This window comes from Oryx dammah, unplaced genomic scaffold (assembly GCF_014754425.2).
Source record: "Oryx dammah isolate SB20612 unplaced genomic scaffold, SCBI_Odam_1.1 HiC_scaffold_28, whole genome shotgun sequence".
NCBI lineage: Eukaryota > Metazoa > Chordata > Mammalia > Artiodactyla > Bovidae > Oryx > Oryx dammah.
This window is the reverse complement of record NW_024070212.1, coordinates 10,700,851-10,711,713: the sequence shown is the minus strand read 5'-3', so window position 1 is coordinate 10,711,713 and position 10,863 is coordinate 10,700,851. Positions and strand designations below refer to the sequence as shown.

At 40.9% G+C, this 10,863-nt stretch overlaps 1 protein-coding gene across 1 annotated transcript; it reads right to left on the bottom strand.

Moving 5' to 3' along the window:
- Nucleotides 1-281: 281 nt before the first annotated feature.
- LOC120855618 (olfactory receptor 6N2) lies at nucleotides 282-1,235 on the bottom strand. Its single transcript, XM_040230161.1, has one exon. The coding sequence runs from the start codon at nucleotides 1,233-1,235 to the stop codon at nucleotides 282-284; it is 954 nt and encodes a 317-aa protein (XP_040086095.1).
- Between the last annotated feature and the right edge of the window lie 9,628 nt (nucleotides 1,236-10,863).

Sequence of the window (10,863 nt, the reverse complement as noted above, 5' to 3'; positions counted from 1 at the left end):
AGCTGAGCTACTAGGGAAACCTGAAGGAAATAAGTACGCTTGTTTTTAAGAATGGAGATACTAAAGTATTCTTAAATGCAGAAAGCACTGTTCAAGTAAATAATAAAAGCATAAAGATGTAAGAAATAAAGAAAACATAAAGAAGTAAAGCCTTTGAGAATGTAAGAGGAGATGGGATTCATTGCATATGTGATGATAGGAAGATTATTACAGATTAGGACAAAGATAAATAGAATTTTATGAGAACAACATTGAAGTGGAGGAAAGACCTTGGTAGAATGTCAGTGTTGGGTGGGACTAGCTCTCTCTCCCTTCCGGAAGATGGTTCTCTTAATGGCCTTAATGAGTTCCTTGTTACGAAGACTGTAGATAATTGGGTTGACTAGTGGTGTTAGTACAGAGTAGACTACAGCAAGCGTCCGATCAAGGGTCAATGAATAGCTCTCCTTCAGCCGCACATACATGAAGATGATACTCCCAAAGAAGATGAGGACCACAATAAGATGGGAAGCACATGTAGAGAAGGCCTTCTTTCTTCCTGTGATCGTTTTTATCTGCAGCACAGTCCCAATGATTCTTCCATAAGACATCATAATAAAGAGGAAGGTGATAAGGATGATGAAGGCATTGATGGCAAAGTCCACCAGGACATTAGTGGATGTGTCCTTGCAGGCCAGGCTCAGAAGAGGTGGAAAGTCACAGAAGATGTGTTGAATTTCATTGTAGCCACAAAAAGGGAGCTGGGAGACCAGGATGACTTCAGATATGGGACATAGAAAGCCACAGGTCCAACAACCAGCAGCCATCTTGGCACAGAGCATGGGGGTCATAACTGCAGGATAGTGCAGGGGCTGGCAAATGGCCAGGTATCGGTCATAGGCCATTGCTGTAAGAAGGTAGCATTCAGAGGCCCCTAGGGAGTGGAAGAAGTAGGTCTGAAGGAGGCATCCTGAAAAAGAAATGGTCTTCTTATCACTGAGAAGATTAGCTAGCATCTTGGGGATAGTGGTGGCTGTATACCACAGCTCCAAGAAAGAAAGAATACTGACAAAGTGGTACATGGGTGTGTGTAGGGCTGCATCCAGTCGTATGACTAGGAAGATGAGCATGTTGCCACAGATAGTGAACAGGTATGCCAACAGCAGCAGGACAAAAATCCAGCCCCTGATATGTCCCACCCTGGGGAAACCAAGGAGCACAAATTCAGCCAGGCTTGAATGGTTGTGTGGCTCCATGAGAGGCTGAGGTGAGGAAGGATAGAAGAAATTAAATTGAAGTAATTGCAAAATTCAACTCAAAAGTTTCTCTTTACTGTTTAGTCTTTTTTTTTTTTTTAATTTAAAGGCAGAACTTTCATTACTACTACCACTGCTATTGCTATTTATACCACCCTAAATAATAGCTAACTCTCATTAACACTCACTGTGCACTGAGCATTTCACAACTGCTTTGCATTCAATATTTTACTTAATTTTCACACATCCAATCAGATAAGTACCATTGCTATACATGTTTTACCAATGGTAAAATTTAAGAGAAAATAGTGAGATTATGAAGATTTTCTGTTTCATATAGATACCATGGTACAGAAACAGAATTTCACCGTATGCATGCTACCTCCATGCTATTTACCTCTATGCTATGTGACCTTCCCCAAGCATTCTATTCCCCTAACCTGGTTCATAGCTCTTCCTTCAGTCAGGTCTCCAAAAGTTTGAGACAGGAGGTAGAGGCACTCTCCCCACCCCTACCCCCAGGGTAAAGTAACTAGAGATTCATTCCCCGTGGACTGAAACTCCAAGATGAGACTAGCAGAACAATTAAGAGAGGAGGCTGGCCCCTGCTTCAAGCTGTTGCAGGCCGAGGCCACTCGAGTTCAGGGTGAATTTTGTTGATGAGATTAATGCAGTAACAAGCCTTTTCTAATTGTTCAGCTCACCGCTCTAAAACTTTTTTGGATACAGATGTATCTGGCATAAGGAATACAGAACGAAACAAGCTATAATCCCTGTGTCCAGAAATCTTGCATCCTCCTGGGGAAGAGGACAAAGCAGTCATCTTGATACAGCCTGTGAAGTACAGAACACTACAGAGTGCTAAGGCAGGGGCCCATTTCTCAGACCAGGAAGACTGAGAAAGGCTTCTCAGAGGAGGAAGCCTTTGAATAGAATTTTCCAGGAAGAGTAGGAGTTACCGGGAAGAGGAAAAAAAACATTTCAGACAAAAAGCACACACGCAGATGATGAACGGGAAGCAGCCTGATTTAGGGAAACAGATGCTTGCCAGTATGAAAAGGCAACTGGGAAAGCTCACCCAATGATTTTAGGATCTTACCCCAAAAGGTGGGGGGAGCCATTGAAGAATATTAGGTCAGTAAATGACATGATGATATGCAGATTTTGAAAACGTCACTGATATTTGACTACTTTAACCAAGCTCAGAGATGAAGGTGTGAATTTGCCTGTGGGTATCACTGATGGAAAGATGAGTGGAGTGTTAACACGTCTGGTAAGAGAATGAAGGCTAAAAAATAAACATGATAAAGTGGCAGTTAGTATAAATCCTACATTTTCAGAAAAACAGAAATAGGTGAGAAATATATAGCTGGCTTAATGATATTTCATAGGATCAAATATCAGACATTCTTATTCTCAAGACCAAAGTGAAGCAGATTCAAAACGAAAAAGGAAAAGAAAAGAAACCATCATAACTAAAAACAAACAAACAAACAAACAAAAAACCCCACAAGCAATGTGACTTTAAATGCATAAAAATGATAACCAATGTCAGTCACATCACATTTGCAGAGGGCTGTCTAAATAGCACCCCACTCCAGCACTCTTGCCTAGAAAATCCGATGGATGGAGGAGCCTGGTAGGCCACAGTCCATGAGGTCGTTAAGAGTCGGACAGGACTGAGCGACTTCACTTTCACTTTCCACTTTCATGCATTGGAGAAGGAAATGGCAACCCACTCCAGTGTTCTTGCCTGGAGAATCCCAGGGACGGGGAAGCCTGGTAGGAGGCTGTCTGTGGGGTCACACAGAGTCAGACACAACTGAAACGACTTAGCAGTAGCAGCAGCCATCCATATTTTAGTCCCCAAACTGACAAACTGCAGTCTCTTCCTATTTTTGTAGTCCTAATATTTGTCATAACTTATTAAAAGTATTCAGTAAAAGCTAATTGCTTAATCAAACAAATAAATGTGGAAATTATTTAAAAATTAGTAGATTCCCCTCCCAATAGTTTCCCTTCAACTCATACCTCATACTTAAATTGAAACATTGTTCCCAAACCCAAAATACCCTGCAGACGAAATCAAATTCTGGGCTTGATATTTGTAAATCCTAAAATGACTCAAAGTAATTAGTGTTTAAGACATCCTCTTGAATCTATTCTAATTCTAAAGGTATTATATATTAACCTCTCTCATTGCAAGAGACAAACATGCTAAAACAGAAATCTTTGCTCAATCACAACCTGGCATCTTTGGTCCTCTGCACCATTTGCTTCTGGTTTACCTCTCAGCCCATTTTTTCCATCTGGTAACTTGCTTCTCATCCTTCACAATGAAGTCAAATGTCAACTCGTTAGTGACACCTTTTCTGAATCCCCCAGAAAATGTTTATTCCTTCTTCAAAGTCCTTATAATGTTTACAGAGTCCACTTAACGTATTGCATTAACTTTATAGTGTCTGTATTCCTCATAAATTGTAAGATCTTTGAGAGCAAATGCGAAACCTTATAACTATTGTATATCCCCCACCAGTGCCTAGAACAATGAGGATAGAAGTTGTCAACTCATTGTTTCTTGATCATACTTGAAATTTTTGTAGATAAATTTGTTTTTCTATTGCATTTGAACACATCCTTCTTGTTCTTTTGGTGTCTTAAGTTTAATATCCCTACTAAACTTAGCAGCTCAAGTTTTGTCTTGCCTCCTTTCCCCTAATTCTGTCGAAAACCATCATTACTCTGACCCACCCAGAAAAATTAAATCCAAGAAATATTTTGATCATTTTTTTGTGTATAGGTAAGGATTCTTGAGGGGCTTCTCTGGTGGCTCAGGTGCCAAAGAACCTGCCTGCCAGTGCAGAAGATTCAAGAGACACAGATTCAGTCACCTGGGGACTCCCATGGATTCTCTAGGGAAGAATTGTAGGAGGGCTGGGAGTTTGAGTTTTAATCTACCTACTAGAAGACAGACGTGGTTTCTATCCAAGTGCCCTCCTAGGAACCTAGCCTAAGCCTGATTCTCATCTGTATCTGGGGCTGTATCCCCCTTGCCTGTCTCCCTAGTGGCCTGAGACAGTCTATGGGGTTGCAAAGTGGCAGACATGACTGAGTAAGCACGTTATTGATGAGTGAGGGTTATTGGTGATATTTTATCTTTCTACAAATTAGCTTTGTTTCAACAAAGCTAACTGTATGTGTAGGTTGAGTAAGTTCTTACAAACATTGAATAATTTCAGTAGGACTCTGAAGACCTCTAGATCTCAACACTGGTTCATCATCAAGTCTCTTTAACGCCCACAGTGAGAGAGCTGTGTACAGCCCTCTCCACAGGAAATGTTTTCAAATACAGCTAGCTGCTCCTGAGATGATACAATATCTCATTAGACCTTCTTAGTTACAGTTCCTATGTCATGAATGATTTTCTCAGAAACCTCTACTCTCTGCCATCTTTGCCAGAAGGTAGCCAGTCTACAGCAGTATACAGGGAAACTTCTTGTCTCTCAAAATAGCCGTTAGCCAATCTCTTGGCTGTAGAGTGAAATTAAGTATCAAACAGGACAGTGGACAAGGTAGCCTGTAAAGTTTCCTCTAAATTAGAAACTCTGATTCTCAGAATTGGACATCTCAAGTCCCCACCATTTAAGTCATCTTTCTGCCAACCCAGCTCTCTAACTTCAAAATATTATGTTTTCAAATCCTTTATTAGAGGTCCCCCCTTTCAAATCCTCAGATCACCTACCAGCCACTGAACATCATTTGGTATCTGCCTTTGTCTCGCTTTGCTCAGGTATATGTGGGAGATAGAGACTGTACCTAGAAGCCTTTTGTCCTCTTTAAGAAATTCCATCCCCAAGGGGAAGAGTCCCCAGAGCTAACCTTGACTGTCTCAGGCCACGAGGGACACAGGCAAGGGGGACACCTTCAGCCTCAGATGCAGATGAAAATCAGGCTTAGGTGAGGTTCCTGGGAAAGCATTTAGATAGAGGCCATGTCTATCTTTTACCAGGTGGACTCAAAGAAGCCTTTCCCCAAATGCTTGCCATCTTTTCACCAGTTCTTCAACTCCTATTCCTCTCCCCATTTCTAGTGACTTTTCAATAGACTCTTGAACTCTGGCTCTGAAGAAATGGCCCCCAACCTTACAACTCTTCCCATACACATACATTCATATTTCTTTGTCTTGCCTCACAAGTCCAAAAAGACTTTGTATATCCTCTCATCCTTTCAAATAATGAGTTTTCCTAATTATTTGCCCAATCCAGCCTAACATTGTTCATTCTTTGAGAAAACTTTCTGATAAGAGTGGTTGTTCTGGAAAAAAAAAACAAAAAACAAAGGCTTAGAGCCTGAGAAACCTAAATTTCAGTCTGGCTTTCATAAAATACCCATTTACTGATCCTTTGCTACGTATGTTGTTCTAAGTAGAATGTATGTATCAACTGATATGATAGTTGCAATTTCTCCATGAGGTTGCTGCTGCTGCTGCTAAGTCGCTTCAGTCGTGTTGACTCTGTGCAACCCCATAGACGGCAGCCCACCAGGCACCCTTGTCCTTGGGATTCTCCAGGCAAGAACACTGGAGTGGGTTGCCATTTCCTTCTCTAATGCATGAAAGTGAAAAGGGAAAGTGAAGTTGCTCAGTTGTGTCTGACTCTTAGCGACCCCATGGACTGCAGCCCACCAGGCTTTTCCGTCCATGGGATTCACCAGGCAAGAGGACTGGAGTGGGTGCCATGGCCTTCTCTGCTATGAGGTTGGTACAACTGTTATTCTCATGTCAAGCTCTCTGAAGCACAGAGAGTTTAAAAATATATCTAAGATCACACAGCTAGTACAAATCCTTGTCAGGATTATGAAGCAAAATGTTCTGACCGCAGAACCTGTGCTCATCACTTCTAAACTCACTGCCTTCAGTGATTGATGGAATAACCAAGGGCACATAGCCACCTGGCCACCACTCATTACCTATGTGCCCTGAAGCAGTCATTCATCTCTGTGAATCTATATTGTCTCATGTATAAATTTGTGTTGTGAGGGTTATGTGAAAATAATAGGAAAAGTAACTATATTGATTCTAAAATGTGTCTGCACATATTTCTGTTTCACTTAGTAGATGTAGAGTAGATGTTTTTTCATTAAACTCCTCCAAATAACTGTGAAGGCATCTAAATTACTTAACCACTCATAACCTATTTTCTTCACCTTTAAAGTGTGTATATTTAGGTTGCTTTTAGAATTAGAGCACACAGCAATGCCTTCCACACAGTGGACAGGAACACACCTTAAAGTTTAACAAAATTTGATTTATTGCAATGAGAGAAATTGCACATCATATGGACTGTGGAGCATTTCAGTAAGGGGTTGTTAGAAAAGAATTTATTTTAGTGGTATGGTTTCATGTTAGGTAATTCAAGGGAAGGTCCAAAGAAGCAGGAATTGATCTGAATTGGATCCTGTCAGTTACTGGAGATAATTCTGTGACTGAGTATCTTAATAAATTTAATTAGAAGGTAAACTAAACTTGCAGTTGATAAGCAATAGTCAGTGCTAGTGACTCAACAGTCTCATCTCCTGAAAAGAGCAACAAGGCCACCAAGATTTCACACAAAAATAGAAATCATCTAAATCTATTATGTTTTTTAATCACACTTCCCTCTGCTTGGGACAGTCCTAGAAAAGAATTCTGTTACTGTATCCCTCTACCCTGACCCCTTTCACCAAGGTAATACTGCCTCATTCTTACAGTAACATCTCTTCCTCAAAGAAGTCTGATCTAATCACACTATATAAATACCCTATCTATATATATGCCCTATCTTTCAATGCTTTTTCTGTCCATTGCATCCCAGCCATTCCTTTCACAGAACAAATTTTAATTACTTATTCATATGTTTATTTCTTTATCAATATATGATAAAGCTGGTGAAGAGAAAGGCCAACTGTGCTTAATACATTATTCAGTGCCAAGTATTTTTTCTTGCACAAAGTAGATATTCAAGAACTATACGCTGAATGAATAAATAAGAAAAGGCTTTTCTGATACCCTCTATCACACACATAAACACACACAATATTTATAACCAAGATAGGCCAGATTCTCCTATTAGATGTTTGCAGAGAACTATGAATTTCTACATTCCTCCCATTTCTGATAATTTATTATCTATTTCCAAATTGAATGTAAGCTTCATGAAGGTAGAGATTTTTTTTTTTTTTTGCTCTGTATTTGTCCATTCAATGCTATATTTTGGGTTTTGGGGAGCCATGCCGTTCAGCTTGTAGAATCCCAGTTCTCTGAGAAGGGATTGAATGCAGGCCAGGCAGTGAAAGCCAGGAATCCTAATCACTAGGTCACCAGGGAACTCTATATTTCAATGCTATATTTTTTATTGCCTAATATAGTGTCTGGATTAGAAAAAATATTTAGTATAATTTTAAAACTGGATGTAAAAGTTTCCTGCCAATATTTGTTTGAGAAGTTTTATTATGGTTATGGTACTTTTTGTTTGTTTGTTTTGAAAACCAAGCACAAGGCCCTTTCTACATTAAAGTTTATCTTATGAAATTCAATCAATTTTCCAAGAGCTTTCAGATACTTTTAGATTCTGATTCTGCCAGTTGCCTTTTTGTGTATTCCTCCCAACTTTACCCACAAATCTGACAAGTGTATAATTTAGATTCTCTGATGGCTCAGTGGGTAAAGAATCTGCCTGCAATGCAGGAGACACAGGAGACATCGGTTTGATCCCTCGGTCAGAAAGATCACCTGGAGGAGGAGATGGAAACCCACTCCAGTATTCTTGCTTGGAGAATTTCATGGACAGAGGAGCCTGGCGGGCTATAGTCCATGGGATCAGAAAGTCAAATGCAATTAAGCACACCAGGTTATTAGTGAAACTTTTGAGTGCCACTGCTGATTGAGTAGAGACTGCTGTGACAGACCCCAGATCCTTTTTATGAGAGTCATTTTGAAATAAACATTTCTTAGGAAAAGAAGAAAGAGATAAGAGTGAAAAAGCTGGCTTGAAACTCAGCATTCAAAAAACTAAGATCATGGCATCCAGTCCCATCACTTCATGGCAAATAGATGGGGAAACAATTTAAACAGTGACAGACTTTATTTTCTTGTGCTCCAAAATCACTGCAGATGGTGATTGCAGCCATGAAATTAAAAGACACTTGTTCCTTGGAAGAAAAGTTATGACAAACCTAGACAACATATTAAAAAGCAAAGACATTACTTTGCCAGCAAAGGTCTGTCTAGTCAAAGCCATGGTTTTTCCAATAGTCACGCATGGATGTGAGAGCTAGACCATAAAGAAGGTTGAGCACCAAAGAATTAATGCTTTTGAATTGTGGTATTGGAGAAGACTCTTGAGAGTCCCTTGGACTGCAAGGAGATCAAACCAGTCAATCCTAAAGGAAATCATCCCTGAATATTCATTGGAAGGGCTGATACTGAATCTGAAGCTCCAATACTTTGGCCACCTGATGAGAAGAACTGACTTACTGGAAAAGACCCTGATGCTGGGAAAGATTGAAGGCAGGAGGAGAAGGAGATGACAGAGGATGAGTGTTGAGGTCTTTAATGGACCAGAACCTGGTGGTCTGGAGTCTACTGATAAGAAAGAAAAGGAGAGAGAAAGAGGCTGATATTCCCTGGTTTACAGAGAAAGCCAATAAAGCCCCTGCATGGGGCTCTGCTCTGTTCATGAAGGCCTCAGGCGCCCTCTCGAGGGGGTGAAGGCGCAGAGCGCCTTCTTGAGAGGGTCTTAGAAGCCCGGGCAGGACATTGAATCCAGAAGGCCTCTGTGCTCCAGGGGATCAGCCTGAAAAAGAGAGAGAGGGCAGGGGGAGAGAGAGAGAGAGAGAAAGCAAGACACGGGGACCAAAGCTCTGATGGAGCAGAGGTGTTTTATTCAACACTGTGTGTCTTACAAGGCAGCTATTTTCAGCAGAGACAAAATAAAAACTTACGAGTTATCAAGGAAATATGAGGTCATCCATATGAAAGAGAGAGGGTTGTAAATAATCACTTTTACCATCTGGTTCATACAAAGGAAGAGGGTCATAAATAGTTGCTTATCACTGTATGGAAATGCATGCATACTTCAGCCCCTGGGAGTAGCTTGTTGCTCCACTTAATTCCTGAATATTCAGGAATTAATAAGGGACAGAGGATTCATGACAGATCCAAAACAGCACACAGGAAGCCTCCTGTTAAATGCTTCCTGACAGATGAGATGGCTGAATGGCATCACCGACTCAGTGGACGTGAGTTTGAGCAAGCTCCAGGAGATGGTGAAGGACAGGGAAGCCTGGTGTGCTGCACCGCATGGGGTAACAAAGAGTGAGTGACTGAACAACAGCAGCAACAAGGAAAAGTTTATTTTTCCAGCTATAAGTGTTGTAGCCACGTGTTCCAGGAAACAAACTCACTCAGAAGGACAGTGCAGATAGTGGAATGCAATTTATTACACTGGCAGGCCCACGGCAGAGTCTCCTCTTAGCCAAGGACCCCAACCAGTGTTTGTGAACATCTTTTATACCCCATGTGTACGTGTCTGAACCCACCACTCCAAATTCCTTGAGACTTACATAAACCAAGGAAAATACAATCCCAGTAACCCCATCATTCACGTGCTATGTGCTCATGCGCTCAAACAGTCAAACAGTTAGCCAATAATCAATAAACCTGAGGTTACACTCCAATAGATACAGAAAAATTTATGCCCTGTCTGGAGGAAGGGGTGATTAGTGTAAGTTTTCTCTTAAATGATGAGTAACCTAGATATGATCTTCAAGGTTCCCCTGTCTGTAGGAGATCTTATCCTTCTGTTGCTGTTTTCATAGGCACTAAACACAGAGTTCAGAGTCCATTGGAAAGGTGGACAAGCATGATCAGCATGAACAGGCCTAAGACTGAGTCCAGGCCCTATGAATTCCTTCTTCATAAGCTGTCTTAACAAAACTCTCATCCAAAGCACATTTTTCCTTTTCTCCCCAGATATATTCAGGCCATATTCATATGACTGGAATCATGCAGGCAGGGAGAAATAGAAGATAAGAAGCCCAGGTAATAACTGAGTAGGGCCAAAAGAAAGTATTGTGTAAAACATCAAAAAATGGTATCACAGAATCTGAATCAGCAGTGAGATGTCTAATTAAAAATCAACTTGAAAATGGTAAGTGACCACTTATTAGTTTGTCCTGAGAATATAATTTGCCCTAAGATTATAATTTACTCAACTCTATGTTTACCAGTCTATACAATATTAGATAATATAAAAATACTGGAGCTTCCCAGGTAGTGCTAGTGGTAAAGAACACACCTGCCAGTGCAGGAAATGCAAGAGACATGGATTGGGAGGATATCTTGGAGGCGGAAATGGCAATCCACTCCAGTACTCTTGCCAGGAGAATCCCATGGACAGAGGAACCTGCCCGACTACAGTCCATGGGGTCACAAAGAGTCAGACACAAGTCGGACAGGAGTCGTGTCTGACTCTTTGTGACCGATGGCGTGGATGGGTCAACTTCTTATTAGAACCAGAGAGGAAGTATTTTATGCTTTTCAAATCCTATGTCTCTGTCACAACCCTTCAGCCCTGTGGCTGCAGCACAA

Bases quoted from the DNA above. Each gene is read 5' to 3' on its own strand.
- LOC120855618 (XM_040230161.1), bottom strand. From the start codon at position 1,235: ATGGAGCCACACAACCATTCAAGCCTGGCTGAATTTGTGCTCCTTGGT.